The sequence below is a fragment of the Oncorhynchus tshawytscha genome, linkage group LG16 (genome assembly GCF_018296145.1).
Source record: "Oncorhynchus tshawytscha isolate Ot180627B linkage group LG16, Otsh_v2.0, whole genome shotgun sequence".
In the NCBI taxonomy this organism is placed as follows: Eukaryota; Metazoa; Chordata; class Actinopteri; order Salmoniformes; family Salmonidae; genus Oncorhynchus; species Oncorhynchus tshawytscha.
The window spans coordinates 15,617,245-15,638,070 of record NC_056444.1 but is presented as its reverse complement, the minus strand read 5'-3'; the positions used below and the strand labels follow the sequence as shown (position 1 = coordinate 15,638,070).

Genomic DNA, 20,826 nt, shown 5'->3' with positions numbered 1-20,826 from the left:
AGCTTATGGCAGAGAAATTAACATTCAGTTCTTTGGCAACAACTCTGGTGGACATTCCACGCTCCCTCAACTTGAGACATCTGTGGCATTGTGTTGTGTGACAAAACTGCACATTTCAGAGTGGCCTTTTATTGTCCTCAGCACAAGGTTCACCTGTGTAATGATCATGCTGTTTAATCAGCTTCTTGATATGCCACACATATCAGGTGGATTGATTAATTTGGCAAAGGAGAAATTATCATTAACAGGGATGTAAACAAATGTGTGCACAAAACTTAAGCTTTTTGTATGTCTGTGCCACGACTCCTACCGAAGGTGGCTCCACTTCCTGTTCGGGTGGCGCTCGGCAGTCATCGTCACCGGCCTACTAGCTGCCACGGATCCTTTTCCCCCTTTCTGTTCATTGGTTTCACCTGTTTTGTGTGTAGGCTGATTAGTCGGGCTATGTTAACCAGTAGGCCCGCCTGCTCTTTGTACGGGATTGTTTGTGTTGCTTGTGTGCACGTTGGAGGTTAACGTGGTTGCCGAGCGTGGGTTTTTCTCTGGACTGTTTTAGTCCCCGTGTTTGGGGCATTTGTTTTGTGTGCTCCCTGTGTTTCGTGGGGTGGCTGATATTCGCCGTTTGTGCATTAAATAGCACTACCCTGAACTCTCTGTTTCCTGCACCTGACTTCGCACCCACTACACCCAGATCGTTACAGTATGGAACATTTGTGAGATTTTTTAAATTCAGCTCGTGAAACATGGGACCAACACTTTAAATGTGGCGTTTCTATTTTTTTCCAGTGTAATATATTTATGTGAGTCGGCACATGCATGCAAAAAAAGTCATATTGCCAAAGAATGTTTACTCATTCCTTTTTAGGCAAATAATAAAATGGAATCCCTCTTGATTGTTAAAAGATATAGCTTGTCTTCAATGAGAGAACATGTTTATTCACTTACAACTAATACATCTCAGTAAACGTATTTACAACCTACGGAGTGGGAGACATGTCATTCTTTTTATTTCTCAAGCCATTCTCAACAAACACATTTACAACCATTCCCGTAAGAAAGAAGGGGAGATGAAGAGGCTCCTACCATTGTTGAGATTCTGACAGACCACTTCACATGACAGATGTTAAGTTATTCACACATGCATTTAGTGCAAATGTTTTAACTGAAAGTGCATAGCCAACAAGTCAAGCCCGAAAGATCATTACCCATGGAATTTAAAATAAAAGTATACACGGTAATACCTCCAACAAGTACATAACTGCAGAAAACAGAGCAGAGCAAGGCCAAAATAACAACAGAGAAACACTATTTAGGCTTTCTCAAATGTTATATCCATAAATCCCATAATATATTAATTTACAATGTGTTTCCTACAATTGAAAGAGTTGACTGTCTCGTGACTGCCCCCTTTACATGATATGACACGTCAAAAGCAGATACTTCAATTGTTTGATGAATAAAAAGTATAATGTCAGGCGACGAACCACGGTCTGCTATTCATTTCAAAAGTCCTCATGGGTGGATTCTGCTGAAAGAGTCTTCATAATTAATGGTCGTCTGAATGAGAAGTTCCTTATGCAATGGAAAGATTTATGTCCTTGAGGTTGACGATGATTCACCTCGATTTTCTGTCTGTTTTGAATTGTTCAGAAACTGACCGCTGGCTCCGACGTATAACCTGGATCGCATCGGCCACTTCTGTAGAGATAAAAAGAGAACAAGTCCTCTAGTGAGTGCAGTTGACTAATTTCAATGCACCTGAAATGAGAAATTGTGTAAGATATTGCTTTAAATATTTAATTGAACATCATTTATGGTGCAAATTGGTGCTTTCAATAACCAATAATAACAATTCCGCTCTATATCATTGAATTAATATTTAATCATACGATGAGGCCTATTCGTGTTAAAGATCTGTGTGATATAAAAAGTGGTGCATTATTAAATGCATTTTATGCCTGCATGATTGACCATCTCATGTTCATAATTAGGGTATCATCACTTAGGCCTTAGACCAGAGTTATCTTATGCTCGATTTGAATGTTAATTTAATGTAAATTATGATTATTGTTGTTATTATTAGCCTACTATTTTTATATTATCATGATTTTTTATTCCATTATGTGGTATATCGAATAGAGCTGAAAATACAATTATCGCACCACAACACAATTATTACACACAGAAACACTTTGGCAGGTTAGTTTCAAATGTCATTTCGAAATCAATTAAAAATCTAAATGTAATGGCCGGGTCTACTTACTTTCACAGGGTGCAGGTAACCATCACCTTTTAGCGAGCGTAAGGCCTCTGTTTGTCTAGTGCTATCTCCCTCATCCATCCCTTCCTCTTGCAAGGTCTGAGTCAGATGGGCAATGTACGTGGTGGCCAAAATCAACACGTCGAGCTTGGACAGTTTGGTGTCGGGTGGCACCGACGGCAGAGTCCTCTGTAACTCAAGGAACGCGCTTCTCAGGGTCTGCACTCGACTCCTCTCCCGCGCTGCGTTGGTTGCTGCCGGCCGTCCTCTGCCACAGAGCCCACCGGCCTGGACCACCCTGGAGAGCTGCAGGGCCTCTGGACGCCGACTGTCGGTGGTCAGCATGTCAGGACTGGGGCTGGGGCTAGATGTGGGACTCTCATCCATAACTGTCACTGGGCCATTTCCACTATCCATGCGGATCGTCTGTCTTCCAACCATAGGGAGCACTTATTAACCTGACGGGTAACAAATGTCTTGTTGATGAATGTACATTTCCAGATGTCTAATTTCTAAACACACTGAAAACACCCAGATTGAAAGAAAACAAGTTATCTGTATTTAATTTTTTTGAATAATTCTTAGATTTGCCTACAAAAAAAATATAACGTTAATGTAGGCCTATTCACCAGTAGATTAGTGTGCGTAAATGCATTAGATCTGTAACAGGCCACGTAGGTTGCTGAAAATAAATAAAGGCATACAAAATCTTCATCCTTGCCTTGAAATGTGTTTGCACTTTGAACTTGTGTATGACTAAACATTCCATTGAATATTCATGTGTTTAGAAAAAGATTAGTGGAACGTCTGTATTGAAACAAATTATGTATCCAATTATGCCTATTGGTCAATTTACATTACACATATAAAGCATTCATTAAGCTACATTTTCACTATCAACATGGCATAACAACATTGCAAAATGATTGTGATGAATTTGTATCATCGCATTTAATTGTTCCTTCATTATTGCAATAAAACGGAAAAATAATCACATTGAGGCCAACGTGTGCTTAACCTAAGAAGGCTGCGTTCCCAAGTTCAATTTGACATAAGAATGCGAATTTTATCATAAATAGCACTATTACTATATATGTGGCAATTTAATCATTATTTGGTGTGATGCAGACTAATGTAAATCGTTACCAATTATTGTGCATGTTCCATCATTGGCCTAGTTTCACAGCGTAACTTAATATGTTTACATAACCGACTCTGCTTGATGATGATGCTGTTATCAAGAAATCAAAACACCCTCTGAAACAAAATAATATTACTTTGAAGGTATTCCAAGCCATGACGTCAATGAAAATATGGAGAGCTTACCTTCAAATTTACCCAAAAGCTTTGTCTTGAGTAACGACATAAAGGCAATGCGAAGAGAATCTATAGTGCACCACAGACTCCACTGCTGCTCCAATACGAGATGGAGAAAAGTTGTCGTGCCGCTCCAAGTCCGGATAATCTTTATAAAGAGGCGCGGTCGTGGAAGAAGGTGCGCAGTGGGGATGTCCACGTACGTAGCGCTCACCTGAGGAGCCTCTAATTTATTGCATACACAAAGAGCTGACAACTTTTTCACTCCAGAGTAATTAATCACAAGCCCTTAAGACTCCCTGCCAGTGGGAGAGACTTACTGTTCTTTTCCCTTTCGCAACATGTTTCTGTCGAAGGGGAGAGTGGAGAGACCTCTTTTCAACGCCGGAGACGTTTTTCTTCTAGCAAACTCATTTTGGGGGACGGTACTTCTCCCCAAACCATGTATTTTTGTCATAGCCTTTGGTCACATCAATAAAGAGGGGACATCTGTGTTATTAACATCATATGGGTAATGAACTGATTATATGCCTTAGCCTACCTGCCTTCCTACCCAAGTGCTCTGTCATAGGCTACAAGAGGCCTATATCAGGTACCTGCCCAAATAAACAGTCCCTAATATTTTGGTACTAATACTTGTTGCAGACTCCAATGGTTGCAACAGACCATGATGACAAGAAGACTAGGGTTAAGGTGATATGCAAAATTGACTAATTGCCAGAGTGCCTTGAGTTGCAGGTCACAATTTCCATTACATTTCCACATAATTTCCATTAAACAGCTAATAAATAAACTCTAAACAGTGCAATCAACAGGCATGTATGGGGAAATACTTGCGAGACTCATAAATTAATCACTCTGATTTCCAGGGTCAGAAAACGGAGATGTCGGCAAATTAATTAATGGAATTATTCATAACATGCATATCCTCAGACTGTTCTTAATAAAAAATGTTTTTGTAAGGATGGAGTAACAGTATTGCTCCGGGCTACTAATTATGAGGTAAAGCAAAGAGGGTTAAGTAAGCTTCGTTCCTTAATTACCCCACATCTTTCAGGGGTTACTCCGACATGTCTTTAAAAACACATTTAGACGCTCGGGGGTGAATTTAGACAGGGGATAATACAATAACCAAAGCAATTTTACTCCTCTCTCAGCGAGTATTATTTCCACATTATGAGGGAGTGACTGCAAGGAGTGACATTAGGCTATCACGCTTTTTTGTCAAATAATATGATGCTCTGCAATGACTATTTTGTTTAAAAAAAATAAAATAAAAACAAGAAGGTTCCTGTTCCAATTAAAACCTTCACCATTTATTCTACAATAATAATTTATGACAATGCTGGGAAATTAAGTGCATATCTGACATCATTACGCACGTCGATGTCCCACAAAACATATCATTAATACAGCAGGGGGAAAAAGACAAACTACACTATCAAGGACACAGATAGCGGTTATACTCAAATTGTTATTTTTTAAAGTAATTTAATTTGTATAAAACACAAACTCAGATTGGGTTTACAGTGTGGACTTATTTGACATAGAGTTCTGGGATATAACTTCCAAATTGGTGAAAATGGTATTTGTAAAAATCCAATAAAGCCATTTGTATGAAGTGAGTTGTACTTCCCAGCATGGAAACACCCAAACACCATTCTTTGGCATTCAGTCATTTCATAAATAAACACATCAGATCTTACACTCTAAAATCCAGGTATTGTAAAATTCTTATCAAGTCCACTCAGGTACACAAAACAAACATCAAACAGGCAAAGGCCAAAAAAAAAATTGATATAATATCAGACACTGTTTTTATAGGGCAGCTATTGTTCTGTCATAATATTTTAAGAAGACTTCAAAGGTAGTACATATATTATGACCATAAAGTGCCTCTACTGCAGTCCATCAGTCCCTGACAGTGACAGACCATAGTGTAGACTCTTTCGTATTGAGTGTGTCAGGGGTCAGGTCCACCCTGATGTGTGGTGATAGCAGTGGGAGGTTATGTGCAGTGCTTGACTTGGGCTGGAATAGGTGCCGGTAATCATTTTGGGTCCCGGAACTGTTTATATTTAGTTGCAGGAGTTCCACAATAGTTTCTAGTTAATATTCTATAAGAGATGCAGGAGCTCAATCAGTAGAACATTTTAGGTGCTGGTACTCAGCTCTAGTGAGCTCCTGCCCAAGTCAAGCACTGGCTATGTGTTATGTGTAAGGTAAAGTTTAGGCGTGAGAGGGTCACCAGAGTGTATATTATGTGTGTGTGTGTGTGTGTTAGAGGGTCACCAGAGTGTATGTGAGAGGGTCACCAGAGTGTATATTATGTGTGTGTGTGTGTGTGTGTGTATGTGAGAGGGTCACCAGAGTGTATATTATGTGTGTGTGCGTGTGTGTGTTAGAGGGTCACCAGAGTGTATGTGAGAGGGTCACCAGAGTGTATATTATGTGTGCGTGTGTGTTAGAGGGTCACCAGAGTGTAAGTGAGAGGGTCACCAGAGTGTATATTATGTGTGTGTGTGTGTTAGAGGGTCACCAGAGTGAATGTGAGAGGGTCACCAGAGTGTATATTATGTGTGTGTGTGTGTGTATGTGAGAGGGTCACCAGAGTGTATATTATGTGTGTGTGTGTGTGTGTGTTAGAGGGTCACCAGAGTGTATGTGAGAGGGTCACCAGAGTGTATATTATGTGTGTGTGTGTGTGTTTAGAGGGTCACCAGAGTGAATGTGAGAGGGTCACCAGAGTGAATGTGAGAGGGTCACCAGAGTGTATATTATGTGTGTGTGTGTGTATGTGAGAGGGTCACCAGAGTGTATATTATGTGTGTGTGTGTGTGTGTTGTTAGAGGGTCACCAGAGTGTATGTGAGAGAGTCACCAGAGTGTATATTATGTGTGCGTGTGTGTTAGAGGGTCACCAGAGTGAATGTGAGAGGGTCACCAGAGTGTATATTATGTGTGCGTGTGTGTTAGAGGGTCACCAGAGTGAATGTGAGAGGGTCACCAGAGTGAATGTAAGAGGGTCACCAGAGTGTATATTAGGTGTGCGTGTGTGTTAGAGGGTCACCAGAGTGAATGTGTGTTAGCAGAGCTGGCATGTCCGTCTTACAGGCCGCAGACTTTAGCATTGTCGGCCACATCACTAAGCAGCCCCGCACTCACTGGGATCTTCACGTTCCGTGGCCTGGGAGAACAGAGAGAGAGAGCTGACTAGTAAGTGATCTTCATACTTCATATTTGAGTGGTATGAAAAAGTAGAAAACAATATATGTAAATTGGCTATTAAAGAGGAAGCCCTGAATGAACTGTTCATATGATACTGATGGTCAACAACAGGCCGACAGCAGGGAAGGCAACTATTTATTTGCATGAAAAGAAAGAAGAGCATTTGACTAATTAATAGCAGGCCATTCCTCAAGCATGTATATACAAATGGAAGGAAACAAGCAGTTAAGTTAAACGTCTTGATGTTAAAATCACTTAATTCAACTGAGATACAATATACATTTGCCTCTAATTTTGTTCTGAATTAAATAAGAAATTAATCAATGATCAGACATGGGTGGAAGAGCCACTGTATTCTAAATCTTTCATATTGAAAAGTCTAAAAACACTGAATGTTTCTTTTGTGTCCCATATGGATGTAATAAGACTGTCTGTAACAATACATGACCAAATAAAACATTTTGTATTGATTGTACTGGTGACAGGCATTGATGATATCTTGATGTGAAAACCTTTGCTGCTGCACTGGGTGATAGGACTATAGATTGTTACGGCACCTCATTGCTGCGCTGTCCAGTTGTGAGTGTTCTGAGCGGACCTTCCTGCTGGGTCTCCCACACCCCGGAGGATTCCTCTTTCCCAGGACGTTGGTACAGTTATATTTGGATGAAGGATGGGGGCCCATGTGGAAGTCTGCTGCAACACAAACAAAGTGAGTCATACAAAGCAAGTCATACATACACCTTGTCACAGTTCTAACGATACTTCGGACATACAGACAGCAGGACCAGAGTAGGGAGAGCGTTGTGCGCCTTGGAGCAACGTTTGTGAGGCTGTAACATGGGATATGCACGTTTCAAAAGTGCAAAGTGAGTGCAACTTTTTAAATATTTCTTAGATATTTGTATATGTCTCTAGCAGAATGATGTAAAAATATATAACAGTACATTATCTTACCAGTAAAGGGATAGGTGATCTGGCCTGTCATGATTCTTTCATCTTTCAGTTTTTTCTTGGCGTCTTTCGACGCTTTCCAGTTAATCAGGAACTGCCTGGACAACTCATTAATTTCCTTCCCATCAAGTTCGTCTACAAAAACAACATTATCATCGTCTACAATTAAATTATGTCCTGTGTGTTATAGAGCTGATATATTTTCTGTAATTGTAGAGAATTACATAAAAGGCATTAGTTATTGAAAAATCATTTAATGTGAAATGCATAATGAAATTCCTATGATCATTAGGTGGATGTACACTACTATTTTCTCACTCAGGCTTTTGCACACAGTTATCAGCCTGTCTCTGTACTTGAGTTTGTGGCACACAGGATTTCCACTCAAATCCATTCGATGCAGCTGAGGCCATTGGCTGAACACCAACTCTATATCCTAAATAGAATACAAGAAAAATACAGAGAGACTTACGCTTTACATACTGTACTTACACATGTAAAGGTGTCGGACACTATATTGCAGAGTCTCTGTAGTCTTTACATGACAAAGTGTGGGAAACAAAATGGCACTTTGATCTTTGAGGAAGTGAAAATGGAACACTCTATAGTATCCCATTTATAATGCGTCTACGGACTGTACTTTCCACAATGACTAAGATGTCATATAATTAACGTAATCAACAAACCACTCTCCAGTGAGAAAATCATACTATCAACTAAAAAAATCGAATACATAATTCAAAGGTAGCACTGCCAAGAGAAAAATCCAAGGGAAAATGTGTAAACAACACGTCAGCAGTTTAAAAAAACAACAACATTTAAACAATGTTGTTGTGTGACTAACAGGTTTTCCCTGCGGGCGCCTTCCAAGGGCTCCTCTAGCGTGTTGCCTGTCCTGCAATGTGTGTTTATCTAAAGGCACATTAATCCAAGCCTGGAAATATGTATACTCTCTGGACGCGCTCTGATTGTTCATTGCCTTCCTGTCTCGGCCAAAGCGCTTCCACTTTTCCAGCCCGCGCTGCAATCAGTTCAGAGGGGACCCCTTTGGTGCGGCGCGCTCCCAGGCTTTGATAAATGATCGTGTCAGGGCTGTCACTCACAAGGGCCTTTGCGAGGAGTGGCTCAGCGCCAAATTGCATCCCCTGCGGGAGCGCAGAGACTAGAGCAGCCCGGACTGGACGAGCACTGCACGGCGCTAAACTGCTGGGCCCAGGTTTCTCACTGGATTTAATGATAGGCCAGTTACGAACCTGTATTTGACCAGCGATTAAATTAGTCCGTCCTCTCTGGTCCTCTCTACCCCGTGCCGTGTGAACAGCCTCGGTAGATACCAGCCCATTTGTCACCCTGGCTGACTGCCTGTCATAATATATTTTAAAAATCTATAATGCTTCCTCGGGATTCTGACCACACTGGGTTGAAGGCGGGATTGATCCTTCACGGTGCTGTCTTTGCAGGATCAATAATGGCAGAGGGGTTGTATAAATTAAAGGAGATATCCACTAAATATGAGAACATGAGAGCTCCCTCTGACACATGTACAACAATTACCTGCAGAATTGCTCTGCTCAGTGGAATATCATTGTGTTGAGTGCCAATGTTACCCACGCTAACATTGTGCTTCAATGCTGTGTCCCAAAGTGATATTATAGCATGGATGAAGAGACATCCTTTTAAAAAGAATTCAACCATCCAGCCTTTCAGATCCATAGAGAGAGAGAACAATTATTTTCCTCAGAAGTGGAGCCACAGGAACGCACAGCAGGTCGTTTTTCAAGGTCAACACATTGAACAGAAACCATATCTCTGCTTCAAATGAATCTCCCATCAAGTTTAGTGGTGCTGCTGGGGAGGAGGTATCAAATGCTGTACTCACAGAGAAAGAGGAAAAATCAGCCTCCTAAGGAAGGAGAGAAACTTGCGCTTGTTTAAAGCTGTCAGCGAAGGCGGTCCTGGGGGACCAGGCGGCTGATTTGTTGAATAATTCTGACCTTGTGCGAGTCGCAGAGACTGTGAACCTCAGGCGGGATTTGCAGGATTTGGTTCTTTAGCACCCTGCTCTCCATATCATTTCACACATCACTTACAGAGAGCAGCGCTCCTATGTTCATGTTACCCTGATCTGCTTATAGTCAGCGTGTTGATTTGAATACATCACGGCACACATCGTTTCTGTGATGTGGTGGGGGTTCTTTTTAGATTGCACGGTACGCTCACAGTTTACATTTTTGTCACGTAGAGTAAGTAGTGACTGGTATTAGCTAACTCCATCAGTAGTGGTAGTTTTTTTTTTATGAGGAAATGTAGGAGCTCTTACCTGCATGTCCTGTAGCTGGTTGTCTGCAGCAAAGAAATGTGTGAGTTTCTTTAGAATGGTAAGATCTCTGACATCATCTATGTTGTTCTTATTGATATTCAAGACACCTAGAGATTCCTGCAAAGATAAGTGAAACATTTGAAAAACTACTTGAATAATATTTACAACCAGTATATATTATTGTCCCTTGAGTACACCTGTAAAATGGTTCACCAGATTGCTTTGGTTCTATATTGGTTCTATTACAGTGCCTTGCGAAAGTATTCGGCCCCCTTGAACTTTGCGACCTTATGCCACATTTCAGGCTTCAAACATAAAGATCTAAAACTGTATTTTTTTGTGAAGAATCAACAACAAGTTGGACACAATCATGAAGTGGAACGACATTTATTGGATATTTCAAACTTTTTTAACAAATCAAAAACTGAAAAATTGGGCGTGCAAAATTATTCAGCCCCTTTACTTTCAGTGCAGCAAACTCTCTCCAGAAGTTCAGTGAGGATCTCTGAATGATCCAATGTTGACCTAAATGACTAATGATGATAAATACAATCCACCTGTGTGTAATCAAGTCTCCGTATAAATGCACCTGCACTGTGATAGTCTCAGAGGTCCGTTAAAAGCGCAGAGAGCATCATGAAGAACAAGGAACACACCAGGCAGGTCCGAGATACTGTTGTAAAGAAGTTTAAAGCCGGATTTGGATACAAAAAGATTTCCCAAGCTTTAAACATCCCAAGGAGCACTGTGCAAGCGATAATATTGAAATGGAAGGAGTATCAGACCACTGCAAATCTACCAAGACCTGGCCGTCCCTCTAAACTTTCAGCTCATACAAGGAGAAGACTGATCAGAGATGCAGCCAAGAGGCCCATGATCACTCTGGATGAACTGCAGAGATCTACAGCTGAGGTGGGAGACTCTGTCCATAGGACAACAATCAGTCGTATATTGCACAAATCTGGCCTTTATGGAAGAGTGGCAAGAAGAAAGCCATTTCTTAAAGATATCCATAAAAAGTGTTGTTTAAAGTTTGCCACAAGCCACCTGGGAGACACACCAAACATGTGGAAGAAGGTGCTCTGGTCAGATGAAACCAAAATTGAACTTTTTGGTAACAATGCAAAACGTTATGTTTGGCGTAAAAGCAACACAGCCCATCACCCTGAACACACCATCCCCACTGTCAAACATGGTGGTGGCAGCATCATGGTTTGGGCATGCTTTTCTTCAGCAGGGACAGGGAAGATGGTTAAAATTGATGGGAAGATGGAGCGAGCCAAATACAGGACCATTCTGGAAGAAAACCTGATGGAGTCTGCAAAAGACCTGAGACTGGGATGGAGATTTGTCTTCCAACAAGACAATGATCCAAAACATAAAGCAAAATCTACAATGGAATGGTTCAAAAATAAACATATCCAGGTGTTAGAATGGCCAAGTCAAAGTCCAGACCTGAATCCAATCGAGAATCTGTGGAAAGAACTGAAAACTGCTGTTCACAAATGCTCTCCATCCAACCTCACTGAGCTCGAGCTGTTTTGCAAGGAGGAATGGGGAAAAATTTCAGTCTCTCGATGTGCAAAACTGATAGAGACATACCCCAAGCAACTTAAAGCTGTAATCGCAGCAAAAGGTGGCGCTAGAAAGTATTAACTTAAGGGGGCTGAATAATTTTCCACGCCCAATTTTTCAGTTTTTGATTGGTTAAAAAAGTTTGAAATATCCAATAAATGTCGTTCCACTTCATGATTGTGTCCCACTTGTTGTTGATTCTTCACAAAAAAATACAGTTTTATATCTTTATGTTTGAAGCCTGAAATGTGGCAAAAGGTCGCAAAGTTCAAGGGGGCCGAATACTTTCGCAAGGCACTGTAAATACTGCTGTTGAAATTTGATACTCGTCTTAGTTTCAGTCCCTTTAACTAGAGCCGTTGATAAAAAGTGGGAGCTTTAACATTTACACTGCAATTTCTTTAATTATCAAAATAAACAAAAAAACGTGAGATTTGCAGTTTGTTTATCCAGGGCCCGAGGAGTAAACAGCCATGGTTGATCTGTGAGACCAGAAAGTGACACAGAGCTCTCTTTGACATCATCAAACCCAGTATAATACCACCTTTACAGGGACCACTGGCCTTATGGAAATCTGATAGACCTTTGCCAGACAAGCACATAATGCAGGTCGTGAACATACGTATATGGTCTTATTGTGTTAAGGCGTCTGCGTACTAGGTTTGTCTTGCTCCTAGCAGAACTCGGCTAGGCAAAGCGAACGTCTGTGCCTCGCATACTCCCTTAAAAATAAATTTTCTTGAAAAACAAGAAAAAAGTGCCAATATGACTTTTTGTCCCTCTTGAGATGGCCTAGCAACAACATACAGCTACACTTCCTCAAAATAGTCCGAATCGATCTAAGATAAATCAAGGAATCTGTCTTAGTCGTGCAATTTTTCATCTAAGATGTTCGGTGCAGTATTTCTCAAGTGAAAAAGTGTGCATGAAAACTAGTCATATCTCGTTGAATGACAACCAACACGTCATTGAAGAATCCCTACTGTTGATCAATCACCAACGAAGGGGCGTAGACTTCGGCTACAGAACTTCGGCTTGCCTCAAGAAAAAATGTGTGCTCGAACAGCTAAAAAAACCTGCCAAATGCTGCCGAACACAAAAACGAACATAAATGTTACAAAATGTATTTAGAATATATGCGCACACTGTTTAGACTGGGAAGCATACAGTAAGCTTTAGTGTGTCTTACAGCGAGGGAGAGGAGAGTCCTGGGGTCAAAGAGCAGCTTCTCTCCACTGGGGAGTCTCTGGCCCTCCATGTGGAGCTCCTTCAGCTCCCCCAGCTCCTCTAACCCCTCCACCACCGTGATGCTGTTTCCCCCCAGGTACCTGATATGGCACAGAGAGAGACACACACACACACACACACAAACGTAAGAGATATACACACATGCACGCCAAGACAAAAACATGGGCGAATGGAGAAACATGGACACATGCACACAGACAGTCAGAGACAGTTGAATATATCTCCAAAGCTTTACCACAGACGTCATACATTTAAAGGGATACTTTGGGATTTTGTCAATTAAACACTTTATCTACTTCCCCAGAGATAGATGAACTTCTGGATTTGACCTCTTAGTCCAGTATGAAGGAATTTAGAGAGAATTTCACAAGCCAATACTAAGTAGCGTAAGTACAGTGAATGGAAGTCTACAGGAACAGCTAGCATGTTAGCTGTTGCCATAGACTTCCAGTTATTGTGCTAACACTAGTTAGAAATTGTGCTAACGCTAGTTAGCAACTTCCTTCAAACTGCACGCAGCGACATAAAAATGGTATCATCGAGTTCATTTATCGCCAGGGAAGAAGATAACGGGCTTCATTGCCAAAATCTGTATGTATCCATTTAAACTGGACAAGCTCCTACTCACAGTTTGGAGAGCTTCTGCAGGCCGGAGAGGTTATCTATGTGAGTGATGTTGTTGTTCTGCATGTATAGGTGAGTGAGGTTGGAGGCAAAACCCAGGTTGCAAATCTGGCTGATCTGATTGTCGTACAGGTAGAGGACTGTGAGGTTTCTGCACATGGAGAGATCGTCCTGCAACAAACAAACATAATATCCCTACTAGGGACGCACGATTTATCGGTAAGCATATCAGAAATGGACGATATTAGCTAAAAATGCCAACATCGGCCCAATGTCTAGTTTAACGCCGATGTGCAAAACTGATTTCAAATCTGACGTGCATACCTATATAACGTAGGTAGATGACGTGCATACCCATATAACGTAGGTAGATGACGTGCATACCCATATAACGTAGGTAGATGACGTGCATACCTATATAACGTAGGTAGATGACGTGCATACCTATATAACGTAGGTAGATGACGTGCATACCTATATAACGTAGGTAGATGACGGGCATACCTATATAACGTAGGTAGATGACGTGCATACCCATATAATGTAGGTAGATGACGTGCATACCCATATAACGTAGGTAGATGACGTGCATACCCATATAACGTAGGTAGATGACGTGCATACCTATATAACGTAGGTAGATGACGTGCATACCCATATAACGTAGGTAGATGACGTGCATACCTATATAACGTAGGTAGATGAAGTAATGACTTGAAAATAAAGTAGAGACGCACACTCTAAGAGCTCAGATGCAAAAATGTCATGTCCAAAGTTTTGACAGGCTAGCTGTCTTCATCAGGGTAGCATCTGAGCTCTTAGAGTGTGCGGCTCTCCATTATTTTCAAGTTTTCCACTCCACTAGCCAGCACCTCACCTGAACAGGTGTGCATTTCTTTTTCCTCTAGATGACGTAATGACACCACGAAAAATACACAGCGCTACACAGAACAAAAGCAGAAAAATACTAAGCGCACACTTCCAACAACTAAACAAGTTCAAGTTGAGCAGTCATTTGAAAGACTAAGAACATTTCAGCGAGACAACTCAAAGATTAAATCTATTAACGCCAACATAATGGAATTCATTGCACTTGACAATCAACCATTCTCTGTCGTGGATGATGTTGGCTTTCGCCGACTGGTCGAGCACTTCGAGCCCCGGTACACAATACCAAGTAGGCGCTATTTTTCAGATGTTGCCCTACCAGAGTTACACAGTATTGTTGAAACGCACATCTATGAGCTACTTGCTATGGGCGTCACTGCTATTAGCTTCACGACTGACATTTGGATCAGCGACGGCAGCCCCATGATCATGCTGAGTCTGCCAGCACAGTGGGTCAACGAGGATTTCGTACTGAGGAGAGCTGTATTGCATGCTCAAGAATGTGCTGGTTCTCATTCTACTGCTGCCATTTCAATGGCATTTGAAAACATGTTTAAAACTTGGAAACATGAACACACTCCTAGCACCATTTGAACAACTGACTGGAGAAATAAGCTAACCCTCTGTCATGGCACTGAAACGCCTGCTCAACAAAACTGCAGACAGACCGTGGGGTTAACTTTACAAAAGTAGTCGAGGCTGTGAACAAGTGATTCGGTGGTATTCTCTCTGAGCCTCTTTACCGCGTCGCCACCATGCTCGATGCTAGGAACAAGGACCGCTACTTCGATGCAGGCAAGAAACAGGGTTTACGTGAAATGTTACACAGACAGCTGGACAAGATGGAAACGGACACAGTGACAGTGGGCACAGAGGAAGAGAGGCCACGGACAGACAGAGCTGAAACTTCACTGCTTGACATGTGTGATGAAATCCTGGTTGAGAATGAAACGCCTGAACAAATGAACAACGAAACAGCCCTTGTTTCGTTGAATAGGCCATCTATTTCTCAAGCAGACCATCTATTCCTCAAGCAGGCCATCTATTCCTCAAGGTGTCCATCTATTCCCCAGGCAGGCCATCTATTCCCCAAGCAGGCCATCTATTCCCCAAGCAGGCCATATATTCCTCAAGGTGTCCATCTATTCCCCAAGCAGGCCATCTATTCCTCAAGCAGGCCATCTATTCCCCAAGCAGGCCATCTATTCCTCAAGCAGGCCACCTATTCCTCAAGGTGTCCATCTATTCCCCAAGCAGGCCATCTATTCCTCAAGCAGGCCATCTATTCCTCAAGCAGGCCATCTAAACAAGACTTCCTTTTCCTCTATGTCTCATTTCCAGTGGTATGCACACATGCCTCAGTTCCAGTGGTATGCACACATGCCTCAGTTCCAGTGATATGCGCACACTTCTGTTGAGAGAGAATTACACGCACACACAGATCTGAATGTGACAGCAAGTATTTTCTAAACTTGATCTCTGTGCATGAGCAAGTAAGTGAAAGAAATAGGTTTTGATGATGTTTTACTGGTAATGGGGACATACGTAAATGCCAACAAAATAACTTTTTGGTCAGTGTGTGTGTGTGTGTGTGTGTGTGTGTGTGTGCGTTTCAACTATTTAACTGTACTAGAATACATAAAAGGCCCCTAAAAATGTTTATATTGGTTATCGGTATCGTTTTTTTTGGCAAGGAAAATATTGGATATCGGTATCGGCCAAAAATGTCATATCGGTGCATCCCTAATCCCTACCATTAGAAGCTAAAAGAGAGAAGCACAGAAACAAAACATAGCTAGCCTATTTTAATTTAGGTAACTGTAGTATGTCTTGTGATATCATACTTACAATGTCCTCTATGTTCCTGTTGGAGAAGTTCAGATGAGTGAGTTTCTTGAGGTACTTTGGGAGGGAGTAGCTTCTCTTGTTTTTGAAATGGTTGCTGGATTTGGCAATCAGATCCATGGTGAGGCGGACCATGATGGCTCGTTACAGACACTGCTTCAGAGTGGATCCTTCTCAGCTTCAGCAAAGCGCTCACAGAACAACCACCAGAAACATCTGAACAAGGGAAACACATGAACTAGCTGTAAAGAGACGAGTCAGAAGGAAAATACATGTTATTGGAGTTATGTCACAGAAAATGTCTGTCCTTTTCAAAAATATATATTTCCTCAATGAAATATTTGTGATATTAGGTGCTCATTGAAGTAAAGTGGAATATATCTATGCCTAAATTAAACTGAATGTGTATAAAAGGAAGCTGATAGCATTTGTCAAAGTCAGTACTGGTAACTGCTGCTAAAAGCATTAGCTGGTCATTTTTATTCTCACAACTGGCTTTACACCAGAAAGGATGAGAGGTGCAAAGGTGGGATGGGCACTCAATTTGTGGTAATTAGGTCCATCTATTCCCCAAGCAGGCCATCTATTCCTCAAGGTGTCCATCTATTCCCCAAGGAGGCCATCTATTCCCAAAGCAGGCCATCTATTCCTCAAGCAGGCCCTCTATTCCTCAAGCAGGCCATCTATTCCTAAAGGTGTCCATCTATTCCCCAAGCAGGCCATCTATTCCCCAAGCAGGCCATATATTCCTCAAGCAGCCCATCTATTCCCCAAGCAGCCCATCTATTCCCCAAGCAGGCCATATATTCCTCAAGCAGGCCATCTATTCCTCAAGCAGGCCATCTATTCCTCAAGCAGGCCATCTATTCCTCAAGCAGGCCATCTATTCCCCAAGCAGGCCATGTATTCCCCAAGCAGGCCATCTATTCCTCAAGCAGGCCATCTGTTCCTCAAGCAGGCCATCTATTCCTCAAGCAGGCCATCTGAACAAGACTTTATTCCTTTTCCTCTCTGCCTCAGTTCCAGTGGTATGCACACACTTCTGTTGAAAGAGAAATACATGCACACACAGATCTGAATGTGACAGCAAGTCTTTTCTAAACTTGATCTCTGGGCATGAGGCTGAGTTGACATGGAGAGCCTCTGATTGATTGAGATAAGATCTCCACTGTGCAGCTGCAAGGTCAGTGAAGCCCTCGGGACTGGACGGACAGCAGTTAATCACGTTCAAAACAATTGACACAAGCAGCAGTTAACTTACAGGATAAACACAAAGCCACATACATAAATGCTCTGTAGCAACTAACGTTAACTAACTAGCTAACTGTTACTAGTACTGTAGATAACGGTAGACATAAACAACACACTAGCAAGGCAACTAACTTTAGCCTTTCAACAAAGCTGTCAGCGATAGCCAGCCAAAAATAGTCTTTCAAAGTACATAGAAATCTACCTACCACTGTAGTATATGCACGTGTCCTTGTAATTTGGTGATAAAAGAGACTAATGCTAAAGATGCGGGGTGAGATGAGGTGAAAGTTTACACTCGTGTGTGGATATCCTTGTTAGGAATAGTTGCCATGGGAACAACACAGCTGAGCGTGCTGAGAGGACTGCGCAGCTCATCTGCATACTTCCCTATGCAATAAATATATATTTTATGCAGATACTGTTAATTTCCTTTCTCTACTATATTGGAATAGTAACAGATTGCTTACACGTACGCTAATTAACAAACACGGATTTATTTGAGTTTTTCGAGCATGAGCTGTTTACAAACTGTGTCTATGGTTTACACAAGCGTCAATCAAATTGTGCACCATGTGCAGTTGCAGTCAGAAAGATAGATTGCTATTGTGCTCATTACTAATTACTTGTCTGTATACACGCATGTAATTCTTGTCAACGCTCTGTTATATTTAACTACAAAACTTTTTTCCCCCCCGATTATGAGTTTTGTGAAAAATGACCAAAACACAGGCCGTTATTAATGTGAAAAATAATTACCGTGCCCCAAAACTTGAGGATATAAATTAATTTCCTTTTTCTTATAGTACATTTCAGTTAAAAAGCAACCCAAACGTAACTGGATCTAGAACAAACATAGGAATTCACAAAGGAAGTGGTAGATGAATTCCATGGCTTTGGCAGAAATGAATTGGCTGTGCAGTGCATTACATTATTGCTGCAGTCAGCATTCACGTAAGAAAACAAAACACTTCCTTTAGATTGTTCATTTCTCTGTGAACCACATTTTTTTGCCATTTGTATCTAGATCTTCCAAATTGTTATATATGCATCCAAAATATTTGTGAATTGGATTGCATTTCACACTTAATTACCTTTGGGCCAGACTTTTCTGGCTGAGTATATAAAAATAAATATTGGATAAATATAGAGAAAGCCAGAATCAAACAAGCTAAATTCCATTCAGTACTTTTCCTTTCTGCAGAAATAGCCAGTAAACAATTCCATTCAAACACCATTAATCATGTAGTATTTTATGTACCTTTCTAATGATCAGCTACTTGTGTGGTATTGACCTCTGAAATTAAAACTGGTTTGCCTTTTCAGTGGTGAAATGTAAAACATTTTATGTCCATGATCCACGATTATATGAGGTCAAAGGTTAAATAAAGATCAAAGAGTGTGGAAGATGTCAAACAGACAGAAAGGCAGACAGACATACACACATAAACAGTAAAACAGAGTGAATTTAGTAAAGATCTTGCAGCTACCCCTGAGGTCAGGCCTCTATTGCCTGCGGACTTGTACATGAGGTAACCCAACACCATGTTTATCAGTTTCTCCAACTTTCTGGGCTGAATGCTGTCCCACTTCTCCCCTTCTCGCCAGCAAAGATCACATTGCTCCCAGTAATAATGTGTATAACGCGCCAAGCAGGCCGGGGCCACAGTGCGATTGGCTCAGTGAGTCTCAGCAGTGACCCGTGCATTGTTATATAATGTCAGGGCCCGGGCTTCCTGCGACTGAATGACTTGTCTCCACTTATGCATGCAGAGCACTTGGCAGGGAGGAAATGTAGCGCTATGGGCCCTTATTTCCCCCCAAACATAGCTCCCCTTTAGGGCAACCAGTGAGTTCCAACCCCCTTCACTACACCATGCTTGTTGATTGTGTTCTGAGATCCAAAGTAAACAGGGCCTATAAGGGCCTACTGATAAATAGCTATTCATCTTTATCCTTATCAATCGTCTGTTCTCAGAACTACAGTTAGTTTTTTAAATCAGTATTACATCACCCCTGTTTATTATTCCAATTAATTTTCAATTAATTAACCAAATTAGATGGAATTTCACTGTTTCATGGACAATTTGGATAATAGGAAGCATATTTAATGTATGCTTAAAGAAAATAAATGTAACTTACATTGCAATAGTATTGAATGCTTGTCTTTCATTGGAATTCACATTTACTAGTTTCCACTGTTGCATAGAAATGTTCATCTGGTGTTGATCATAAGATTTACATGCAGGCCTAAGTCAAATGCTTTCAGTACGGAACACTGGTCTTATATTTAAATGATCATTTTACAAACCTTGCATTAGGTAAAACCATTACTAAGAAAGCACATTCCATATACTCGTAGAGCATCTAGCCATAACAGTACTTACCTCTTACAGTAACAGTACTGTAATGCACTTAATGGTTTGGCAAAACCACTAGCTACAGTGGATTCAATGGACCATGTGAGGGGAAGCCAATTGTTCACTCTTGTTAATTCCAAAATTCTCAAATTGCATTAAACACTATTTAATAAGTTTCCTATTTCTGAAACACCACATTAGGATACACACTTCACCTACTATAATAATGTAAAAAGAAAATCATTACAAGAATTGGTGCCGAAAGCCCATGTACATGACAAAATGCAGAGACCCATTCAATCAGCCCAAAATATGGTTCAATGCCTCTGCAATGCTGCATCGAAAATATACATCCCACCAGTACAATACTACAAGAAAAAAAAGTATTATTGCATGAAACTGTGCCAGAGCTGCTGTGAAGAGCAGACAGGTTGTGTGAATAGACTTGTGTGCATGGCTCCTGTTTCTGTGCTGCGGCGCAGCTTGACGACTCCATCACCCTGAAGGACTGTGTACCATTGAGACAACCTGCCCCGAGAGCCACTCCACGGAGATATCTTGACCATGCCAGCCAGTGTTTACGTTTGAGCCGATGCAGTAGCTTGAGTTTGTTGTTCCATTATGTAATGCTATGATTGGCCAGAGTTGAAATGACTGGCTAACTGGTTGTAGATTTTTTTAATGGAAAAATATGTAACCATGGTCTTTGTTAAAGTGTTAGGTTGTACTCTACTCCAGCCAATGCCAAGCAGCCATGGGACATGACAATGGAACAGCACTGTGTCACGTTGAACCCAAAGGAGCATACCATTCAAATGTCTGCAAGCATTCAAAAAGAAGAAATCTACATTATTTAGTGTATGCTTAAAGAAAAGCAATTAAGTTAAAACAATATGGTTCATCAACCTCAGGAATACTTCACTGAAAACTTTAGTCAAGGAAATAAATACCGAACGTAGA

The 20,826-nt window shown here is 41.2% G+C and overlaps 2 protein-coding genes across 5 annotated transcripts; both read right to left on the bottom strand.

Annotated features, from left to right (window-relative positions):
• Positions 1 to 936: 936 nt before the first annotated feature.
• Positions 937 to 4,357, bottom strand: LOC112234076 (transcription factor 24-like). 2 transcript variants are annotated; one of them, XM_042298830.1, is made up of 3 exons: positions 3,587 to 4,357; positions 2,264 to 2,718; positions 937 to 1,698 (listed from the first exon to the last, which is right to left on the bottom strand). In XM_042298830.1, the coding sequence occupies exons 2-3, from the start codon at positions 2,699 to 2,701 to the stop codon at positions 1,591 to 1,593; spliced, it is 546 nt and encodes a 181-aa protein (XP_042154764.1). In that variant the 5' UTR covers positions 2,702 to 2,718; positions 3,587 to 4,357; the 3' UTR covers positions 937 to 1,590. The 2 variants fall into 2 exon arrangements, with proteins under 2 accessions (XP_042154764.1, XP_024257832.2); XM_024402064.2 differs by lacking the exon at positions 3,587 to 4,357 and having other exon boundaries at positions 2,264 to 2,805.
• A 1,963-nt stretch (positions 4,358 to 6,320) lies between these two features.
• On the bottom strand, positions 6,321 to 17,852 carry ppp1r42 (protein phosphatase 1, regulatory subunit 42). Of its 3 annotated transcripts, none has more exons than XM_024402058.2 (9): positions 17,716 to 17,852; positions 16,262 to 16,500; positions 13,530 to 13,696; positions 12,843 to 12,981; positions 10,079 to 10,195; positions 8,077 to 8,194; positions 7,762 to 7,893; positions 7,362 to 7,500; positions 6,321 to 6,763 (listed from the first exon to the last, which is right to left on the bottom strand). In XM_024402058.2, exons 2-9 carry the CDS (start codon positions 16,391 to 16,393, stop codon positions 6,685 to 6,687), a joined length of 1,023 nt encoding a protein of 340 aa, XP_024257826.1. In that variant the 5' UTR covers positions 16,394 to 16,500; positions 17,716 to 17,852; the 3' UTR covers positions 6,321 to 6,684. The 3 variants fall into 3 exon arrangements, with proteins under 3 accessions (XP_024257826.1, XP_024257828.1, XP_024257827.1); XM_024402060.2 differs by having other exon boundaries at positions 7,362 to 7,497; XM_024402059.2 differs by having other exon boundaries at positions 16,262 to 16,474.
• Positions 17,853 to 20,826: the final 2,974 nt, after the last annotated feature.

Coding starts and splice junctions, on each gene's coding strand:
- ppp1r42 (XM_024402058.2), bottom strand. CDS start 16,393: ATGGTCCGCCTCACCATGGATCTGATTGCCAAATCCAGCAACCATTTC. Junction 10,196..12,842: donor GGACTCTCCTCTCCCTCGCT/GTAAGACACACT, acceptor TTATCTTTGCAG/GAATCTCTAGGTGTCTTGAA. Junction 6,764..7,361: donor CTGGACAGCGCAGCAATGAG/GTGCCGTAACAA, acceptor CTGTTCTCCCAG/GCCACGGAACGTGAAGATCC.
- LOC112234076 (XM_042298830.1), bottom strand. CDS start 2,701: ATGGTTGGAAGACAGACGATCCGCATGGATAGTGGAAATGGCCCAGTG. Junction 1,699..2,263: donor GTTACCTGCACCCTGTGAAA/GTAAGTAGACCC, acceptor TTATCTCTACAG/AAGTGGCCGATGCGATCCAG.